The sequence below is a fragment of the Dreissena polymorpha genome, chromosome 4, assembly GCF_020536995.1.
Source record: "Dreissena polymorpha isolate Duluth1 chromosome 4, UMN_Dpol_1.0, whole genome shotgun sequence".
Classification (NCBI taxonomy): domain Eukaryota; kingdom Metazoa; phylum Mollusca; class Bivalvia; order Myida; family Dreissenidae; genus Dreissena; species Dreissena polymorpha.
This window is the reverse complement of record NC_068358.1, coordinates 76,376,116-76,399,378: the sequence shown is the minus strand read 5'-3', so window position 1 is coordinate 76,399,378 and position 23,263 is coordinate 76,376,116. Positions and strand designations below refer to the sequence as shown.

At 37.1% G+C, this 23,263-nt stretch overlaps 2 protein-coding genes across 2 annotated transcripts in view; both read left to right on the top strand.

Annotated features, from left to right (window-relative positions):
• The window catches only part of LOC127877450 (uncharacterized), a 261,450-nt gene that overhangs the window by 152,386 nt on the left and 85,801 nt on the right, over window positions 1-23,263 (top strand). The gene's annotated exons all lie outside the window — the stretch shown is intronic.
• The window catches only part of LOC127877440 (TP53-binding protein 1-like), a 42,837-nt gene that overhangs the window by 15,271 nt on the left and 4,303 nt on the right, over window positions 1-23,263 (top strand). Inside the window, exons 8-17 of the mRNA XM_052423320.1 lie at window positions 3,560-3,641; window positions 6,010-6,098; window positions 8,215-8,293; window positions 10,011-10,199; window positions 11,432-11,562; window positions 13,723-13,920; window positions 14,413-14,505; window positions 17,669-17,830; window positions 20,514-20,605; window positions 22,557-22,756. Coding sequence (XP_052279280.1) covers window positions 3,560-3,641; window positions 6,010-6,098; window positions 8,215-8,293; window positions 10,011-10,199; window positions 11,432-11,562; window positions 13,723-13,920; window positions 14,413-14,505; window positions 17,669-17,830; window positions 20,514-20,605; window positions 22,557-22,756 — 1,315 coding nt within the window. The remainder of the gene's footprint in view (window positions 1-3,559; window positions 3,642-6,009; window positions 6,099-8,214; window positions 8,294-10,010; window positions 10,200-11,431; window positions 11,563-13,722; window positions 13,921-14,412; window positions 14,506-17,668; window positions 17,831-20,513; window positions 20,606-22,556; window positions 22,757-23,263) is intronic.

Here is a 23,263-nt window from a genome sequence, read left to right as displayed (position 1 = left end):
CTTGTAAAAACCTTGTTTCCACTCTAAAAGTCTTATAAGTGATTCTATTTTGAAATTTGGACAGATTTTTTTAATTGACACTTTCAAGGCTATTTTTGAATTTTGTTAAAGAGGGATTTAATAAGATCACCAGGTCCAATATTATTACAATTGAAGGAATTACATTTATAAATAAATCAAAATGAAATTTGGTCAGAATATTTATCTTGACCATATCTGAGACAAACTTTAATTATGGTCACATTGGATGAAAAAAAACAACTTCTAAATTCTCAAGGGGCCAGAGTTTTGTCATAATCTTGATCAGACTAAGAAAGCAATTTGATCATGACAATATCTGGGTCGGAATTAAATTTTGGTCATTTTCTGTCAAAAACTAGGTCAACAGGTCAAATCTTAGAAAATTCTTATGAACACTGTAGTTGCCTCATTTGTAACTTTATAATGGCAAAACTTAGGCAGAATGATTGTTTTGATGATATCTAGATTAAGGTTGAACCAGATAATTTGAATTAGTAAATTCCCATGGATGATGCCCCAGTGAAATTTTAAGGTCACAACTTTAAGGTAAGAGATCATAAATTTCTGTTTCTGATCTTTTATATTCCTTGCAGGATAATAAAGTAACTTTTAATCTCACTTGATTGCTCAGGTGAGCTTTTGTGACCGGTCTTTGTCCGTCGTACGTCCATCCGTCCGTCATCCGTCCGTCCACATTTGTTCGTAAACACTCTAGAGGCCACATTTATTGTCCGATCTTCATGAAACTTGATCAGAAGATTTGTCCCAATGATATCTTGATCGAGTTCAAAACTGGGTCATGCTGGGTCAAAAACTAGGTCACTAGGTCAAAAAAAAGGAAAACCTTGTAAACACTGTAGAAGTCACATTTCATGCCCAATCTTCATGTTACTTTGTCAAAACGTTTGTCCTAATGATATGTTGGTCGAGTTCAAAAGTGGTTCCGGTCCGTTGAAAAACATGGCCGCCAGTGGGCGGGGCAGTTTTCCTTATTTGGCTATAGAGAAACCTTGTTAACACTCTAGTAGTCACAATTTTTGCCCAATCATCATGAAAGTTGGTAAAAACAGTGGTTTTATTGATATCTTGGATGAGTTCGAAAATGGTCCAGATCGGTGAAAAAACATGGCTGCCAGTGGGCGGGGCATTTTTCTCTATATGTATATAGTGAAAACATGTGAACACTAGAAGTCACATTTTTGGCCCAATTTTCATGAAATTTGGTCAGAACATTTGTTTCCTTGATACGAGAGTTGAGTTCGAAAATGGTTCTGGTCAGTTGAATAACATGGCTGCCAGGGGGGGGCAGTTTTCTTATATTCATATAGTAAAAAAAGCTTGTGAACACTCTAGAAGTCACATTTTTTGCCTAATCATCATCAAACTTGGTGAAAAGATTGGTTTTATATATATCTCAGATGAGTTTGCAGATGGTCCTGATCGGTAAAAAAACATGGCCGCCAGGGGGGTGGGGCAGTTTTCCTTATGTGACAATATAGAGAGAAACCTTGTGATCGAACACTATAGAAGTCACATATTTTGGCTAATCATCGTGAAACTTAGTCATTACATTGGTTTATTGATTTCTTGGACAAGTTGGAAAATGGCTCAGATCGGTGAAACACACTTTTTAGCTCACCTGTGTGAGGTTTTAGGATTGGTCGTGGTCCGCTGTCTGTCCATCCACATTTGGTTTGTAAACACTCTAGCATTCACATTTCTCAAACATTCTTTATCAAAGTTGCTGACAGATCTCAGTCAATGATGATGATGAGCAAAATCACATAATAAATGCCATCATTATTGCCCTTAGAGTGTCCTACTTTTCATTATATTATACAAAATCCTTGTAAACACTCTAGAGGTCACAATTTTGTTTCAGATTTTATTATGCTCCCCCAAAAAAGTTTGGGGGGAGCTTATAGTCTCGGCAACTAATGACCTGAATACAATGAAACTTTATGGGAAGCTTCACTACCAAAAGGAGATTTGCATATAATCAGCCGGTTCTTGTTGGATGATTTTTCACAGAGTTATGGCCCTTTGAAATTTTCTATTGTACATATAGTGCAATTCTTGTCTGAGCTATTTCTCAGCAACTTATTACGGGAATTCAATGAAACTTTATGGGAAGCTTCACTACCAACAGGAGATGTGCATTTTATCAGCCGGTTATGGTCAGATGATTTTTCACAGAGTTATGGCCCTTTGAAATTTTCTATGAACTGTACATATAGTGCAATTCTTGTCTGGGCTATTTCTCAGCAACTACTGACTGGAATGCAAAGAAGCTTTATGGGAAGCTTAATTACCTTGAGGAGATGCGCATGTTATTAGTGGGTTCTGGTTAGATGATTTATTTAGAGAGTTATGGTTCTTTGAAATTTTTAAGTTGCTAAACCATCCCTCGTATTATTTTGTCCAAAGTTATGCCCCTCAAGACGTTTCCTATCTGAATATATAGTGCAATATTGTGACAAAAAAAACCTTTGGGGAGCATCACGCGTCTCTGACGGTTTCTTGTTCACAGACTTATGGCCCTTTGAAATTTTCTATAAAAAAAATTCTTGCCTCCCCCAACTACTGTGCCCTCAAGACGTTTCCTTTTATCTGAATATATAGTGCAATATTGTGGACAAAAAACCTTTGGGGAGCATCACCTGTCTCCAACGGTTTCTTGTTAATCTTGGTCATAATATTTATTTTTGTAAGCAAAGTTTGATGTTTGGTAAATCTTACAAAAACAAAAACACTCCACAGCCAGAGTTTTGGTTCAATAATGATGAAACTTGACCAGGATGTTTGTCTGGTCAATATCTAGGTCAAGTTTGGCATTAGGTAAACATTGAATGAACCGACTCCTCTCAGGTGAGTGAACTAGGGCCATCTTGGCCCTCTTGTTTTGATTATTCACAATGACCAGACTTTCTGTCACATGCAACTTCCATGACTCTTGGTTAAAGGTCAAGTTCACAATTCAAGGTTAAAGGTCATGAATTTTCATTTCTGCTCTGTATTTTATACATGCCTGGTAGGATTTTGATATTATTTCGAAATATAATTCCATTATACCAGATAATGTGTACATACAACTTCTATGCTCTCTTAAGAAATATCAAAGTCAAAACTTAAGAGATGATTGTGTGAATTTTTGCTTCTGCTCCTGTGTGTTGTAAGTGTCTGAGATTGTACATTTTTAAGATTTCTTGATATAAATTTGTCCGTTTTACCATTAAATGTGTCATGATTCAGGGCCAAGGCCACTATTTAATATCATCATTCCTTTATAATTGTTTCTGTAACTTTTTATTGCATTAGGGATTTTGATATTAAATAAGATTACATGTATATCAAACTAATCTGTTGTTTTCAATTCTTATTTCTTCTCAGTTAAAGTCAAATTCCAGGATTAAATTTCATATGAGGAAAACAAAGTATAGCTTTAGGATAGTCTTAAAATGCAGTTGGGTAATAAATAATTATTTCTATGAAGCAATATGGAGGTCTGTATGTTTATGCCTGAAACTATTCCTTTCAGGTGATAAAGACCCCAGTAAGTCTGTTGATACTGAAACTGCCAGCACATCCAAAGCAGGATACAATGAATCCAAGCAAATCAGGTATGTTAATGTGTTCTGTGCCCAAGTACCGGTATTGTTTATGTATTAGATACATGTGCATGTATGCATTGAAAAACAAATATTACTATTGTTATTTGTTGATTTGATTCTATCAATTATGACCAATGTCAGTTTTCAGGATGCAAGCTCCGTCTAAACACTGTTTTTGAAATAGATTTTGAAAATTGGAAGAAAAAAAAATATGTTTGAAAATTACACTATAAGACAGATACTAATTTTTGAATATCCAGATAAAAAAAATTAAAACATTCTGAATGTATGGAAAATTAAACAGTTTATATCAAGTAAAGACTATATGACAATATTAGTTATACCAAATTGTTGAAATTTTACTAAATTAGCTCAAACTTAAAATTGTGTCCTGTTTTTCACTCAACAATCCACATTTTACTATCGAAGATAAAGAATAGAAAAGACCCTGTGCCTTTTTGCCTAGGTAAATAAACTAAGTGCACAAAATATTCTTATCTTTTTATTTCTCAGACAAGATTTTGAGCTAGTCATTTGCTTTTTTTCCGGTGATTAACCAATTGCATGGTATTATTAAAGTGAACTGACATTACCAATGTCAAATGATGTCATGTCAGTTAATACCTTAAAAAATGTGTTGGCCCTTGAAAGTAAAATTAATTTATAAACATCAGGCTTTGTATGTGTCCTTTCTGATAATCTGGGATTATTTCGTGTCTGATTTTATACAATTCTGCAACCTTCTGGAACCGTTGATGCCTGATCTGAATTGAACATTTTATGGGTTGAAATTATGAAAGTTTTAAACTTTAGACAACAAATGAGTGTAACAATCATGTTCAGGAAAAATGTTAAATGTTTGTACTATTCTAGAATTTGTTGCTATTGTCTCAGCAAGTTTGAAAAGATTTCTTCCAGGCTTCCAAATGTTTTATCAAACCTGAGATGTGGAATGATAGCAGAAAGCTAAAAGAAGATCACAAGTGTAAGAGTTCTGGTCTTCTAAGGGTGGATAAAACAAAAAATGAGCTTTGCAGAAGGCTTTCTGAACATATTATGTCGATTTCGATTGGCTCCATTCGACAAACATTCTGTTTTGGTTGCTGATGATTGGTTGAACAACCTAAACCCTTCCCAAGTATAAACATTAATTTTGGTGTCTAAATTTTTAACCAGGTTTTCCGAAGCAAAAAACTGGTTATTAGATTGGCAAATGTCGACTGGCAGGCGGGCGGAACAAGCTTGTCCAGGCCATAAATTTATCGTTCATTGTGAGATTTTAAAATCATTTGGCACATTTGTTCACTATCATGAGACGGTGTGTCGCGCAAAAGAATTAAGTCAATATCTCCAAGGTCAAGGTCACACTTTGAGTTCAAAGGTCAAAAATGGCCATAAATGAGCTTGTCCGGGCCATAACTTTGTCATTCATTGTGAGATTTTGAAATCATTTGGCACATTTGTTCAGGATCATTGGGCGGTGTGTCGCACAAAAGAATGACGTCAATGTCTCCAAGGTCAAGGTTGCCACGACTAAAAATATATTTATTTTGAAACAAAGGGGGTAAATTATAAACAATCAGTTCAGTTTGAGTTGTTTCCCTTTATCAGACTTTTTTTATGTCCCCCACCACTATAGTGAGGGACATATTGTTTTTGCCCTGTCTGTTGGTTGGTTGGTTTGTGTGTTTGTTTGCTCCAACTTTAACATTTTGCCATAACTTTTGCAATATTGAAGATAGCAACTTCATATTTGGCATGCATGTGTATCTCATGGAGCTGCACATTTTGAGTGGTGAAAGGTCAAGGTCATCTCTCAAGGTCAAAGGTCAAATATATAGCTTCAAAGCGGCGCAGAAGTGGACATAGTGTTGCTGACAAACACATATCTTGTTCAAATTGAAAACCTGGTTTTATGACAATTTTGTCCCTTGTGAAACTGTTAACTCTCTGCTGAATCTTTTCAATTTGCGAAACCAATCAGCCACCAAAAGGTTCTAAAATGTTGCAGCAGCTATACGATCAAATACTGAATAGTCCCAGATTGAAGGGAATACACCATGAAAAAGCCTAATTTGGCAAATTTGCTTCAGGAGTCAACAGAACAGAAGATTTTAGGTCAATCCAAATGTAATTGTAAGAATATATTACATAAACACTCAGTGGCATCAGAAGGCGAAGAAGGGGCTAAGTCATATTTGAGGTTTATTAGTATTAAGAATCCGTAAAGGTGCCAAGGGGCCAGTACTGTTTTGATTCTGTGTTGTTATTATTTGTCTACGGGGACTTTAAATGTGGAAGAAATAATTACTATGTAGAATTATTAATATGACATTAATTGACATGTGTGAGATGGTGTTTTGTGTTTGGTCTCCAGTGAAGTGAGCCCCCAGCAGGACCAGGCAGTCAGCTCCTCTGGGACCCCGCCTGACACTGTTACCATGGTCACCAGCTCTGGAGATACAGGTAAGGCTTCTGGACACCATTTGCTGTTAGATAAAATGTTGTTGAAAATACCTGACATCATATATTTTTGGGGTAATTTTGACATTCCCCCCAAATCATTGTTTTAACACGCTAGAAATCCATGAAATAGAGGCTGAGTAAAAAGTAAAACACATTTATGGTTTTTGTGCCTTTAACAGATAAAAAATATATAAAAATATCAAAGGGCAGTAATAAACATATATAGCACCGCCATATCCTTGCTAGTTATGCTCCAAAAAAATATTAATTATATTATTCTAAGTAGTATGACTGGTTGATGTTAACAAAGTGGTGCTGGATTGACTGATGCTTTTATGTTACATAATAAGATTGCTTAAGTCATAGTGTACAACATTTATTTATTGGGTAAAGACATTTTTAAGGCTGAACTGAAAGAGGTAAAAGAAAAGTGTCAGAATTAGAAGACTAACAGAATTATCCATCATTAAGCCATTGTATCTGTAAGTTAGTCTAAGTGATGGCTTATTTTTTTACATTACTGTAAATGACTTACATATAGAGAATACTAGTGTAGCATTGAATGCAGAGAAGTTTATGTTGCGAGGCTTAGAACGCCAGGGAGGGCGAGCCTTGGCGAGCGCTTTCGGTGTTCGAGCCGAGCAACATAAACTTCTCTGTATTCAACGCTAATCCTAGTATTCTATTTATCCCATTTGATTTTGTTTCAGCGTGACATTTAACATAAATAGATCTTATTACCTTAACAATAATTTTGATTCATTCTTAAAAGCGCTTAAAATCTAACGAATGTAACCATGCATAGTGATATAAATGTATTTGTTCTGGTACGCAAAATAGTCTTTAAAAAAATCACACACAAACTGTTAAACGAGAAAAAATATCACCATATGCCTCGATTCAATTTTACGCAGCATGCGAATTGTAACACTTTGCGACCACGAAAAGAAGATTTTACTTTAATATAATTCATTTTATTTTCAAAAGAAAATTATCAAAATCTAATATGGAGGCGATTGCTCCTGAAAAAATGATGTCGATGTCAACATACATGTACATGTAGATTTACACGCAGAGTCATTCTAAACATAAATTATCAAAAAAACTATACTCGCCTTATTTTTTAATGGACGCTGCAGATTTTGATGGCGTCTAGATCTAGCCTTCACATCATGTAGTTTGTGACCCAACACAAGATAATCTGTCATAATTCTATTAATTTTTTAAACACTTATTGCAAACGGGTTATTCTTACTGAATAGACTTTCTTTGACAAAATACATGTAACAAAGACAAAGTTTATTCATCAAAGAAAATACCCTTACGTTTACTTACATCCAAAAGCAAAACAATTCGAATAACACACACAATTTCACATCCAAATGTGCTTGCACATTCTGAACATCAATAACACAAATAAGCTAGATATACATGTAGATCTGAATCCTTCGTCTCACCGGTTCCATCCGAGGTAAGTAGTCCATAGAATATGCACTTCATATTATAATTACATCTAGGATAAATGTACACGGAAAAAAATTGCGTCTTCAATGTTTTATTCCCAGGCATCGCATACTACTAGTATTACTACTTTCGTGCACACCAGAAGATGACATCACATATTTTTGGAAAATGACACAATAAGTATGTCATTTTATGACGCCATCAATCAGCTGATTCATTATACGGATGGCGAAAAATTATGTCCCTTGACTAGATTTAAAGGTTGAAGGTCGTATAATTTTGAAGCTAAAGTTATCTCGACTCTAGACATTTCTTATGAAAAATCATTCAGTGGTAAAGTAAAAAGGAGTCTGTGCACGCCACAGGTATATTTAACAAGGTGGGAGACAGGCAAGTTTATTCCACAAGGTGTTATACCATCAATGTCGGTATAAAAATGGGATAAATCATGAATTCAGTCATATAATATACCATATCTCTAACAAATGGCGCTCAAAATATAAAGAGAAGCTATTGTACAGATTCACAGGTATTCATTTATTATTATTTGTCTGAAAAACCTACAACACTTTTTATCGCTACAACATAGACAATATCAAACATGCAATCTGGTATTTGTAAGTGTTGCAAACTGAGGTCATTTTCCTGAAAGGTTGTCGTGTGTTGGCCAAATGGAAGGACGGCTTCTTCTATCCAGGCTGCCTTAAATCCACACCAGACAGATACACAAAGTAAGTTGAGGATATGAGCCGCGTTCTGAAAAAACTGGACTTAATGCATGTGCGTAAAGTGTCGTCCCAGATTAGCCTGTGCAGTCCGCACAGGCTAATCAGGGACGACACTTTCCGCTTTAATAGTATTATGGTATTTCAAGGAAGTCCCTCCTTACCGAGAATCATGTTAAGGGGGGAAAGTGTCGTCCCAGATTAGCCTGTGCGAACTGCACAGGCTAATCTGGGACAACACTTTACGCACATGCATTAAGCCCAGTTTTCTCAGAACAAGGCTCATATGCTTATCTAAATCAGGCCATTTATTATGTGGTAACATGTGTTCCCTTCCTATTTGAAGTTGAAGTTAAATTTTAGGAGCAGTAAATGCATAACGTTAAAAAAAAATACGTTTGCATATTGTTTCTTGCTGAGAGAATTTCTCAGATGAGGAAATTCAACGTGCCAGAATGAAACCAAATCTTATTTATTTTCAAAAATATAATTTTTAATTTACTGTTTAAGTGTGAAAATTATACTTGTAACATATGGGTTTACAAAAAGGTGTGGTTTTCACCAATCAATCTTCAAGTGAAATTGGGATTTGGATTAAAATCATTTCCATAGTGAATTGCTTCAGTTTAAAATATGAAATCACTGGTACTATAATTTTCAATGGTAGTTTGCAATGTCATTATTATGCTCCCCGAAAATATTTTCGGTGGAGCATATAGTTGACAGTTTGTAGTTCCGTTATTCCTTCCTTCCGTCACACTTTTGCTACCGTTTCTCATAGCGCCTTCAATACTTTACCAATCGCTTTCATATTTGGCATGTAGGTACCTTGTATGGACCTCTTCCTTTTGATGAGGTTTGAGGTCACTGGGGTCAAGGTCAAGGTCACCGAGGCTAGTAATACACTTCCTTCCATCACACTTTGGCTACCGTTTCTCATAGCACCTTCAATACTTCACCAATCGCTTTCATATTTGGCATGTAGGTACCTTGCATGGACCTCTACTTTTTGATGAGGTTTGAGGTTACTGGGGTCAAGGTCACCGAGGCTGATAATACATTTTTTAGGTGGTTATTAACACATAGATTGACAAAGGGCATCATCGGGGATCATCCATCAGTTTCACTGATATTCTTGTTTTTAACCAGGTTTTCCGAAGCAAAAAACTGGTTATTAGATTGGCGAATGTTGGCGGTTGGGCGGGCGGGCGGAACAAGCTTGTCCGGGCCATAACTTTGTCGTTCATTGTGAGATTTTAAAATAGTTTTGCACATTTGTTCACCATCATTAGAAGGTGTGTCGCGCGATAGAATTACGTCGATATCTCCAAGGTCAAGTTCACACTTTTAGTTCAAAGGTCAAAAATGGCCATAAATGAGCTTGTCCAGGCCATAACTATGTCATTCATTGTGAGATTTTAAAATAATTTGGCACATTTGTTCACGATCATTGGACGGTGTGTCGCACAAAAGAATTACGTCAATGTCTCCAAGGTCAAGGTTGCCACGACTAAAAATAGATTTATTTTGAAACAAGGGGGGTAACAATAAACAGTTAAGTTTGAGTTGTCTCCCTTCCTTTATCAGACTTTTTTTTTCTAATTGAAAACCTGGTTTTGTGACAATTTTGTCCCTTGTTTTCAGTTATTGTAAGGTTCCTCCCTTATTAAAAATCTGTGAAAATATGTAAATAGGTAACCCACCTACTAGCTGACTATTGCAGGTGCTCTGTTAAGTTTGATGATGGGGACAGGATGAACGTGAGGTCATGTGACATCCTGCTGATAGAGCGTCTAGCCCCTGGCCAGAGTGTCATGGTGCTCACACCAGCGGGGGACTTTGAATACGGACTTGTGCTACAGCAGCACAGTGATGGCTATGTGGTGGAGACAGACGACAGCAAGGCTGGGAGGTAACAGGGGCTTACCAAGAGTCAAAGCTGTGTGTGTTATTTGACAAACACTCTGGTAAAATTGAGATTAATAAATGTGCGTAAAGTGTCGCTCCTAATAAGCTGGAATTTTGTTGAAAAGAGACAAACATAAATAAAAGCTTAAAGTGTTGTCCCTGTTTACCCTGTACAGTCGACACAGGCTTATCTGGGATGATACTCAACAAACATGCATTGGCCCAGTTTATCCAGAGTGATGCTCATGTAACTGTTTGTATTTGTGGACTGGAGCAAGACTCTCAAGTAATAGGGGCTGACATCCTCTGGGTTACCACTGTGCAAGGTGCATTCTGAATGTTAGTGGTAACAAGTGCAAAGTTTCTGGATTTTCTTTATTCATGGTAAATAATTGATGGTTGATATTCCTGAATATTTTGTTTAACCATTAACTCTGCTTATTGTTTGATTGATAAATGCCATATAAACCATTTGAGCATAGTTGATAAACCATCATAAAAATCACAAAATTGTCATGAATTTATTATTTAAACGCTGAGATCATTCAGCATGGCCTTATTAGCTGATTAGTCATAGTCAACAAATCTGGTGTGTTCTTCAGAAACTGTGTTGAATATTCTGTTGATACTACAGAACCCAAATACTTACACTTGATAAAAAAATGATTTTTAAGATTTTAGCTTTGCTCTTAGAAAATGGGGCTAAATGCATGTGCATAAAGTGTCATCCCAGATTAGCCTGTAAAGTCCGCAGGGGCTAACACTTTCCGCCTAAACTGGATTTTTGCAAAGAAGAGACTTCCTTTAAACAAAAAATATCGTAAAAGGGGAAAGTGTCTTCCACAGAGCAAGGCTCTTTTGAATTCTTTTTCATTTGATAGAAATGTGTCTTGTTCTGAGAAAACTGGGCTTGATTCATGTGCGTAAAGTGTCGTCCCAGATTAGCCTGTGCAGTCTGCACAGGCTAATCAGGGACAACACTTTCCGCTTAAACTAGATTTTCGGTAAGGAGGGACTTCCTTGAAACTAAAAATACCATAAAAGCGGAAAGTGTCGTCCCTGATTAGCCTTTGCGGACTGCACAGGCTAATCTGGGACGACACTTCACGCACATGTATTATGACCAGCTTTCACAGAACAAGACACACTTGATAGAAATGGTCATCATTGACAAAGGCAGATCAGAAAGGAAAATAGCAACTTAATATCATTGTTGTGTTGATGTTGTTGTTGCAGATACTCCTTCAGCCAAGTGATCCTGTCCACAGACCAGGCAGCCTGTATAGTGTCAGACATGGGCAGTGTGGTATTGATACAGGGCAGTACCAACCCAGGGGCACCCAGGGATGTAGGACAAGTCAGTTTAGGTGAGCTGCCAGTGGGGGCACAGTTTGGGCTTTGAATGTGTTTGGAATATTTTTATATCCCACAGAAAGGTGTAGATATATTTGAGAGACTTTCTTAAGTAGATTCCAGCTAGACTGTGCTGGATTAAAATTCTGGGAAGGGAGTGATTTTCCAAAGTAGTTTGCCCTATGGGAAGACAATTATAGTAGCAACGTTTCTTGTGTGTCTTTGTAATTATACATCTCTTTTGAGTTAATATCAATGTTTACAAGTTTTATGCACAACTGATTTAGTGTCTGCCAGTGTTTTTGATGTTGTTTTTTTTATGTTTGATGATAAGACATTATGATTTTGATTCTACCATGGCTTTATACTGACTATTTATCCTAATTATGTCTCTGAAATTGTACATTTTTCTATTTCTTAAGAACCTCCGACAATATTAGTGAGCTTAATCAGTTCAATCGATTCATTCTTACTCCTTTTCTCATTAAACTCATGCAGTTTCATATGTAAATTAACAGTTGAAGAAAAAGAAAAAAGAACAGACACATGGATACATAAAAATTATAAAAAGTACTATTCCTTTTTGTGCTATTAAAAAACAAAAGCAACAACCATTTTTAAGAGTGAACTTTGTGTTATTTTATCTATGCTTAAGTAACAACAACAAAGACTACACATGTGCATAAGTTTCAGTTAGAGCTACAGAGTGGAATGAATCACAACACACCAAGGGTTTAAACTATTTATTTGTGATCGCCTTTTGTCCGTGGTGCGTCATCTGTCGTTTTGTCAACACTTACCTTTTTAAAACTCTAGAGGCCACATTTATTGTCCAATCTTCATGAAACATGGTCAGAACACATTTGCCAATGATATCTTGGACAAGTTCGAAAATGGTTCCGGTTGGTTGAGAAACAGCTGCAAGGGGGCGGGGCATTTTTCCTTATATGGCTATAGAAAAACCTTGTTAACACTCTGTAAGGCACATTTATTGTCCAATCTTCATGAAATTTAGTCAGAACATTAGTTTAATGATATCTTGGAGTTCCAAAATAGTGCCGGTCTGTAAAAAAATCTTGGCCACCCGGGGCAAGGCATTTTTCCTTGTTTGCCTATAGTAAAACCTTGTTAACACTCTAGAAGTCACATTTTTAGTCCAATCTTCATGAAACTTGATCAGAACATGTGTCCTCATGATATTGTGCACAAGTTGGAAAATGATGCCGGTTTGTTAAAAAACATGGCCGCCAGAGGGAAGGGCAGTTTTCCTTATATTGCTATAGTAAAACCTTGTGACCTCTAGAAGTCACTCTAGTACAATCCAAATAAATCTTAGTTGGACTTAGTTGTACTTCTCGTTCCAGTTCAAAAAATCTTCTGGTTTATTATAAAACATGGCTGCCAGTGCGGGGCAGTTTTCCTTATATGGCTATTGTAAAAACTTGTTGATGCTATATTAGCCACATTTATTGGCCAATCTTCATGAAACTGGGTTTGGCCTCAAAACGAAGTCACTAGGTCAAATTGAAAAATGTTAATACTCTTGAAGTCACTTTTTTGGTTCAATCTTCATGAATCAGCTTGCTCTTTTTCAGCAATGTCTGGTTCCTTTAGGGTCCATGTGCCTCTTGTTTGATGTATATATTGATAATTATAGATATTAGTCAGGCATGAGAAAATGCTGCATTTGTTTACTTAGTATATTCGTATATGATGTTCTTTATAAAACATGTAATTTTCTGATTGGGGGTAAATGGATCAGCTCAGCTGTTTTTTTTAGCTGTGTGTTAGCTCCACCATAATTATTGCAGGATAACCTATGTTTGAATTCCTTGTATGTTAAATGCAAGTTTGCTGGTGTTGTGCTAGACTAACAAAATTACATTTTATTAGACTAATGTGTATGTTGTGTTTTTAATGTGAATTAGATAACTATCAAGGCTCTTAATGTTTTCTTTTGCATGAACTCATGTTTGTAGATTGTTGTACATGCAATATTAAGTGTTCCATTTTATATATTCGATTCATCTAATTTTGACCAACTTTTCCTTTGTTTTAATGAAGTATTATTTTCAATTTTATATGTTAAATGTATTTATCGACCAATTGTTGATTGTTTTATGAATAAAAGCTTCCTTTTTAAATCCTGATAGCCAATTTTATGTCCTTAACAGAGAATATAGTGGACACACCAAGAAGATCTGCCAAAAAGAAACCACCAGAAGAAGTAAAAAAGGAGGACACAGAGGTCAAAGGTCAAGGTCAGACTACTAGGGGCCTGAAGAGGAAGCTGGATTCCCTGCAGCCCCAGGCCACTAGCACACCCACACCGAAAGGGAAAGGACCATTGTCCCTTAGTAAACAACAAAAAGGTGAGCAGCGTTTCTGTTGCTTTTAGTACCCTTTGATTGAAATTAGCCCTACACTGGTAAATTTTTAACCAGGCCTGCTTCATTTTTTAGTTTAATGAAGGTAGCATGTAACAGTTGATTGGTCCAGACTAAAAATAAAAGAATTAGGGGTTATGGCTTTTGATGAATTAGTGCCAGTAGATGATGAGATATCAATATGCCATTTAGATTGTAGAGGAAAACAATTGCAATATCTTATACATGTTGTGTGTGTGAATTTAAGAGTTTATCAGTATTTTCATGTTATAAAAATTCAGTGATTTTTGGAAATGTGTATTTTGTTGCTAATGATTTTCAAGTAACATCTATTTATCCCCCATGGTGACAAAAGAAAGCAGCGTAGACTTTTTGTAGAAGTAAAAAAATAAGTTGACAAATCTGCCAACAAATCATGCAAAATTACCATTAAAAATGTCTGCTATATCTCTGTACTGACATTCCATGTCTCATTAGTTTCAGTGACTCCTAGCCCCTCAACCAGCCCCATCAGAGGCATACAAGACAGCCCCAGAGTTGCAGCAACCTCACCGCGAAAAACTAGAGTTGGTAGGTGGTCCTTTGGAAACAACTTGTATAAATACAATATTTTTTGGGGTTAGTTACAGCGATATGGCCTGTTATGAATTTATTTGGTAATTCAGTAAAATCTGCTTGTAAAAATACTGATTTGACGATGCATTTTAAATCGCCAAATCCAGACGATTTTACATCTGTATATAGCAACCAATATTTAGAAGCCAGAAATACAGCAACACATATCATTTTATTTGAATGTGCCTCGTTCAGGGAAAACAGGGTCTAATGTATGTGCGTAGTGTCATCCCAGATTAGGCTAATTAGGGAAAACACTTTCTTTTTTATTGTATTATTTGTTATCCCCAGCCAAAGGCGAGGGATATAGAATTCGCGTTATCCGTCCATCAGTCTATCTGCCTGTCTGTTACAAAACTCTGTAGGGTTATATCATAGAAACTATATAAGATATCAACATGAAACTTCATAGGTGTATAGACAATAATGAGGAGAAGTGTCATGCACAAGAACCTTAAAACTTTACTTTTAAGCTCATCTATTTTTTGAAAAAAAATTATGAGCTATTGTCATCACCTTGGCGTCGGCGTCCGGTTAAAGTTTTGCGTTTAGGTCCAATTTCTCAGAAAGTATCAATGCTATTGCATTCAAACTTGGTACACTTACTTACTATCATGAGGGGACTGGGCAGGCAAAGTTAGATAACTCTGGCCTGCATTTTGACTGAATTATGTGCCCTTTTTATACTTAGAAAATTGAAAATTTTGGTTAAGTTTTGCGTTTAGGTCCACTTTTTTCAGAAAGTATCAATGCTATTGCATTCAAACTTGGTACACTTACTTACTATCATGAGGGGACTGGGCAGGCAAAGTTAGATAACTCTGGTGTGCATTTTGACAGAATTATGTGCCCTTTTTATACTTAGAAAATTGAAAATTTTGGTTAAGTTTTGTGTTTAGGTCCATTTTATTCCTAAAGTATCAAAGCTATTGCTTTCATACTTGCAACACTTACTAACTATCATAAGGGGACTGTGCAGGCAAAGTTATGTAACTCTGACTGGCATTTTGACAGAATTATGTGCCCTTTTTATACTTAGAAAATTGAAAATTTGGTTATGTTTTGTGTTTAGGTCCACTTTATTCCTACAGTATCAAAGCTATTGCTTTCATACTTGCAACACTTATTAACTATCGTAAGGGGACTGTGCAGGCAAAGTTATGTAACTCTGACTGGCATTTGGACGTAATTTTATGGGCCCTTTATACTTAGAAAATTGAAAGTTTGGTTAAGTTTTGTGTTTTGGCCCATTTTACCCCTAAAGCATCATAGATATTGCTTTCATACTTGGAACACTCGCAAACTATCATAAGGGTACAGTAAAAGGACAAGTTGCATAACTCTGGATGTCATTTTTACGGCATTATGGCCCTTTCTTGACTTAGAAACTTTGGTTAAATTTTGTGTTTCGATCCACTTTACTTCTTAAGTATCAAGGCTATTGCTTTCAAACTTCAAATACTTTCATGCTATCATGAGGTTACTGTACCTGGCAAGTTGAATTTTACCTTGACCTTTGAATGACCTTGACTCTCAAGGTCAAATTATTAAATTTTGCTAAAATTGCCATAACTTCTGTATTAATTATATATTTATTTATTTTCCGAATCCCCCCCCCCTATTTTTTTTTTTTTTTTTTTTAAGATCATCTCACAAATGACCACCACAACCTCACACTATACCCCCCCCCCCCCACCCCACCCCCTCCCCAATTTTTTTTTTTTAACGGTTAAAAAAATAAACTATTTATTTTGATTATTTTATGTTTGAAATACCGTCCAACCATCGCACCCAAGAATCACCCCCCCACCTCCCCTCCCCCCCCCCCCCCCGAATCCCCCACCCCCCCCCCCTAATTTTTTTTTTTTTGTTAAAGATCATCTCATTAATTACCACCGCACCCTCACATTATACCCCCCCCACCTCACCCCCCCCCCCATTTTTTTTTTTAAACGGTTAAAAAACACAAATATTTATTTTTATTATTTTATGTTTGAAATACCGCCCGCCCCCCCCCCCCCCCCCCCCCCCCCCCGATTATTTTTTTCCCTTTTTTCCCCTCCCTCCTTTGTGATTGAAAATGAGAGTCCCTTTACCTTTAAAAAGAAAATAGATGACGGTCTGCACCCGGTGCTCTTGTTTAATATGAGTTATTGTCCTTTGTTTGCTTTTTTGTATGAAGCTACTTTTCAGGACTTAACCTCAGATTCCATGCAAGACTTTAACATGAAACTTCATGGGTGTATCAATATTCATGATGAGAAGTGCCATGCACAAGAACCATATCCCTTCATTTTCTTAAATTATAATTATTGCCCTTTGTTGTTTTTATGTCCCCCACCACTATAGTGGTATAGTTTTTGCCCTGTCTGTTGGTCTGTCTGTTGGTTTGTGCCAACTTTAACATTTTGCAATAACTTTTGCTATATTGAAGATAGCAACTTAATATTTGGCATGCATGTGTATCTCATGGAGCTGCACATATTGAGTGGTAAAAGGCCAATGTCATCCTTCAAGGTCAAAGGTAAAAAAACTAAATCAAAGCGACGCAGAAGGGGACATAGTGTTTCTGACAAACACATTTCTTGTTGTATGATAGAGTTTTCAGGGCTATATCTCAGATATGATTCAACATGAAACTTAATTGGTGTGTAGAAATCAATGGGAAGAAGTGCCATGCACAATAACCATAACTTTGCACTTTCTTAACTAAGAGTTGTTGCCCTTTGCTGTTTTGTATGGTGTAACATTTCAAGGCTATATCTCAGATACCCTACACAATTTTAACAGGAAACTTCATTTATTTTTTATGATTATACGTATGTCAAGGGATTTGCACCAATCCATAAACAAAATGTATTTATGTTTTGTTTTGTTTGTTGTTGTTTTTTTTTTGGGGGGGGGGGGGGGGAATATCGATTCAATGCATCTGCTTGTTTTATTTAAATCTCTTCTTAGCGAAATCCAGTAAAGGGCGTAAAGTGTTGTCCCTAATAAGCCAGTGTGAACTGCACTGCCTAATCTTGCATGTCACTATGTACATGCATTAAGCCCCATTTTCCCAGAGTGCTGCTCATATGTTTTGTGTTGAATGCTGAACATTGCCCTGTTATACCAGGTCTGTTCCCTACTGGGTTGGGACCGCTGCCAGGCGCGAGGCTGTTTGAGGGTATCCACTTCCTGCTGACCCACGTTGAGAAGACTCCCCAGCAGGTGGCGGAGGAGAAGGAGGCCCTGAAACCTGCCCTGGATACCTCCACTGATGAAAGCTCTGCTGACGGTATGTATTGTTGTTCTGAAACTTCCCCTAGATACCTCCACTGATGAAAGCTCCATAGACGGTTTGTATTGTTCTGAAACATCCCCTAGATAGCTCCACTGATGAAAGCTACAAAGACGGTTTGTATTGTTGTACTGAAACCTCCCCTAGATACCTCCACTGATGAAAGCTCTGCTGACGGTATGTATTGTTGTACTGAAACCTCCCCTGGATATCTCCACTGATGAAAGCTCTGCTGACGGTTTGTATTGTTGTACTGAAACCTCCCCTAGATACCTCCACTGATGAAAGCTCTGCTGAGGGTATGTATTGTTGTACTGAAACCTCCCCTGGATATCTCCACTGATGAAAGCTCTGCTGACGGTTTGTATTGTTGTACTGAAACCTCCCCTAGATACCTCCACTGATGAAAGCTCTGCTGACGGTATGTATTGTTGTACTGAAACCTCCCCTGGATATCTCCACATATGAAAGCTTCACAAATAATGAAAATGCTAGTACAAACTGCTTAGGAAAAAAGGAAAAGTAACATAAGTGAATTAATTGAAACCAGGGATTCAACAGGTTAACCTGTTGATTGGTTAACTGGTAGCATTTGCTAGAAAATGTTGAATTTTAATTCCTTTTTATGCCCCCTGTAGGGTTGCATATAGCAGTGGAATTGTCCGTCTGTTTGTCCCTCCGTCCGTCCGAAAACTTTAACATTGGCCATAACTTTTGCAATATTGAAGATAGCAACTTGATATTTGGCATGCATGTGTATCTCATGAAGCTGCACATTTTAGGTGGTGAAAGGTCAAGGTCATTCTTCAAGGTCAAAATTCAAAAAATACAATCCAAGGGAAGTAATAAGCTTTAAAAGGGAGATAATTTCTTAACCTGCCAAATGCTATATTGAAATTTTATTTCAAAGCAGTGTAATAGGGGGCATTGTGTTTCTGACAAACACATCTCTAAATCATACAAAAATTCATCCCTATTGCTCATCAAACTTCCAATCAACGCTTTTCCTGCCTGCCAGAAACAAGGCTGATGACGGGAATCAAATCACTAACATGTTTCTAGCAGTACACATATGTTGTTACAATCAAGGTTATGTTTTGATTATTTGAAGTGTTGCTTTGTTGCAATCAAGAACAACTTACTGCAGCTTTTAGGGTTGTTTTGTTTGCTATTTATTATGCCCTCCTTCGAAGAAGAGGGGGTATATTGTTTTGCACATGTCGGTTCGTCCGTCCGTCCACCAGATGGTTTCAGGATGATAACTCAAGAACACTTAGGCCAAGAATCATGAAACTTCATAGGTACATTGGTCATGACTGGCAGATGACCCCTATTGATGTTCAGGTCACTAGGTCAAAGGTCAAGGTCACAGGGACTCGAAAAAGTAAAATGATTTCCGGATGATAACTCAAGAATGCTTACGCCTAGGATCATGAAACTTCATAGGTACATTGATCATGACTGGCAGATGACCCCTATTGATATTTAGGTCACTAGGTCAAAGGTCAAGGTCACAGTGACTCGAAATAGTTAAATGGTTTCCGGATGATAACTGAAGAATGCTTACGCCTAGGAACATGAAACTTCATAGGAACATTGATCATGACTGGCAGATGACCCCTATTGATTTTCAGGTCACTAGGTCAAAGGTCAAGGTCACAGTGACTCGAAACAGTAAAATGGTTTCCGGATGATAACTCAAGAATGCTTACACCTAGGATCATGAAACTTCATAGGTACATTGTTTATGACTGGCAGATGATCCCTATTGATTTTCAGGTCACTAGGTCAAAGGTCACAGTGACTGGAAATAGTTAAATGGTTTCCGGATGATAACTCAAGAATGCTTACGCCTAGGATGATGAAACTTCATAGGTACATTGATCATGTCTGGTAGATGACTGCTATGAATTGTCAGGTCACTAGGTCAAAGGTCAAGGTCACAGTGACTCGAAACAGTAAAATGGTTTCCTGATGATAACTCAAGAATAATTAGGCCTAGGATCATGAAACTTCATAGGTACATTGATCATGACTGGCAGATGACCCCTATTGATTTTCAGGTCACTAGGTCAAAAGGTCAAGGTCACAGTGACAAAAAACGTATTCACACAATGGCTGCCACTACAACTGACAGCCCACATGAGGGGCATGCATGTTTTACAAACAGCCCTTGTTAAATGGGTGTCTGGATAATTTTGGTATGTTTATTGCATCTTGTGTAGTAAAGTAATTCAACACATACTCAAAATATTTATTTATATTTGTGTACTGCAATGCGAGATGTCAGTTCCTAGCTGGACAATTTTTTGTCAGTCTTATTTAAGCTAAAACAAAATTATCTCTCAAACAACATTTTTGATTGGCTCTAGCAACAAGTATTCATCAAACAAATGCTTCTGTGGTCAACCATTTCCTGCTCTAATACACAGTTTATACGCATTTGTAGTCCCCTAGACATCAAATTAAATTTAAAATGTTTCTTACTAGATTAAAGATTTAAAGGCTTCATTTCCAACCCACAGATACTGATGAACAGCAAAAGGCATCAAATGTGAACTGCGAGTTACTCGCATGCTGTTCTGGTTTTATGCTGGTTACATAGGGGACTTTTCCTCGAGTTTGAAGGGTTAAATATTACTTTCTTTACAATGCTTTCATATTTTACATTGGATAACAGAGGAGCCATGCACACCTTTTAACAAGGATCATCTAAAGACCCAGATAGAGGCAGGGGGCGGAGTTGTGGTAGAAGATCTCACAGAAGAACTGGTGAGGGCATTGTCTGGTGTTAGAACTTGTAATAGGCTATAACTCAATTTCAAAGTAAAGTTATGTCTTGCTATGCCATTATTGTTATGCTACCAGAAGATCAGCATAATAGCAATAACACTGTAGTTTGTCTGTCTGTCTGTCTGTCTGTCTGTCTGTCTGTCTGTCTGTCTGTCTGTCTGTCTGTCTGTCTGTCTGTCTGTCTGTCTGTCTGTCTGACTGAGTGACTGTCTGTCTGTCTGTCTGTCTGTCTGTCTGTCTGTCTGTCTGTCTGTCTGTCTGTCTGTCTGTCTGTCTGTCTGTCTGTCTGTCTGTCCAGCTGCCTGTGTGAAAGGATGTCTGAAAACCCTGTGTCAGCCATAACTGTTTCATATATTGATGGATTTTATTAGTCCCCTACTGGTGAAACCGTAGAGGGACTTATGGTTTGCACTCTGTCTGTGTGTCTGTCTGTTCGCTGTCTGTCTGTCTGTCTGTCTGTCTGTCTGTGAGGATGTCTGTCTGTCTGTGAGGATGTCTGTCTGTCTGTCTGTGTGAAAACCCTGTGTCAGCCATAACTGTGTCATATATTGATGGATTTTATTAGTTCCCTAGCGGTGGAACCGGAGAGGGACCTAAGGTTTGCACTTTGTGTGTCTGTCTGTCACACTTTTTTGGATCCTTCGATAACTTTAAAAGTTCTTCATGTTTTTTCATGAAACTTGAAACATGGACAGATGGCAATATGGAGATTATGCACGTCATTTCATTTTGTTCCTACGTCAAGAATTCTGGTTTTTATGGCAACAAATAAACTAGAAATATTGCTGAAAATGGTGGATCCTGTGATAACATTAAAAGTTTTTCATATTTTTTCATGAAACTTGAAACATGGATAGATGGCAATATGGAGATTATGCACATCATTTCATTTTGTTCCTACGTCAAGAATTCTGGTTGATAAGGCAACAAATAAACTACAAATATTGCTGAAAATAGTGGATACTGCGTAGTTAGGGGACTTTTATTGCTTGGCAATAGTTTTGTTCATCATGCCATTTCAAAATAACTCAACACTAACAACGACTATGAGGAGACAACATTCTGTTGTAAAGCATGTGTCCCTACGTCAGAGATCGAAGTCAAACTTAAAGGTCAAAGTTCAAATGCAATCATCAAACATCATACTGAGCTGTAACTGCGTGTATCATCAGTCTCATTATTCGGTCATAAACAGCTTGTTTGTGACATACCTGTGATTTTTTAGACTACAATGTAAAGTGGGGGCATCATGGACAATTCTCTACAACTGCCAAATCAAACAGTCCCTTGTTGGATGAATGGTTTAGTTGTTTCCACCTACACAGAAATATATCATTTATGTTTTCCTTTTAAGTTTGTCCTGATTCTACATGCATGAGCGACCGTATACTGGGATGATTGGATACTTTATCCAGTCAATAGGAAATAGGAACGTTAATCATGAAACGTGGTGATTATGCTTTTAGGCATATGCTATCGCCGAAGTTTGCCAAGTATAATAACAAGCCAAATTGCCTGTAGCACTTCTGACGTGTGGCTCTTGACTTATTAAATCAATGGAATCCAGACATTATAATGGGTGTTTTTTGTCCCAAGTTAGCACCCTTGGTTTTGTTTTGTACTTGCTTGTTTTAAAGCACTTTTACTCGCCGACATATACAATGGTATGTGCATTGTTATACTGTGTTTACCTATATTAATTGACTGACAACCATGAAAATTAATATTACTTCAATACTGTGAACCCTTTCCAGCTCAGAAGCAAAGTGAATATCGATATATGCAACCAGAAATGAAGGCTATAGACTTTTTATCTAGTAAGAAAGGTCTTAATTTTATTTTCCAAGGGACTAACACATCCAAATGCATATCTGAGTTGAAAACGGTTAAATATTTTGAAAAATTCCAACTGTTATGGTACCTCCCCCAGATGTCCAGCGGTAGGCGGGTGGTTCTGCTGTCCTCCACATACCAGCGCACTCTCAAGTACCTGCAGTGTTTGGCGGGAGGCGTTCCCTGTATCAGTCACATGTGGGTAGTGGACAGCTGTACTGCACAGGAACTCCTTAATGAGACTATATACCTATTGCCTGCAGGCATCAGTCTGGAGAAACACAGACTCATGGAGTGGTGAGTGCGTCTGACCTTGTCATGTTCATGTAGAGTTGAGGGTCACTGTTGTGACTGCATAGAATTAAAATGCCACAAACAATAGTTTGGTACTTCAACATCAGTTCTAGGTTATAAAAGAGACTGGTTTACATAATGTGGTATATTTAAAAATTTTATTACAGACTTTAATTTGATTAATTAATTTAATTTAAATATTTGTACATAACAATTATAGTCCTATTTCAAGAATAGAATTTAAGAAATTAAAAAAAAAAATAGTTTGTTACAGCAGGGCTTGAACCAGTGACCTTTTTGTCGAAAGACTATTGCCTAAGCAATTGTTCACTGGGGGTTTTAGACGGCATCATTTATTTTAAACTTATATACCAGGGGTTTGCTTGTTGTCACACTACAAATTATTATTAACCAGGTTTTCCGAAGGAAAAAACAGGTTATTAGATTGGCGAATGTCGGCTGGCGGGCGGAACAAGCTTGTCCGGGCCATAACTTTGTCGTTCATTGTGA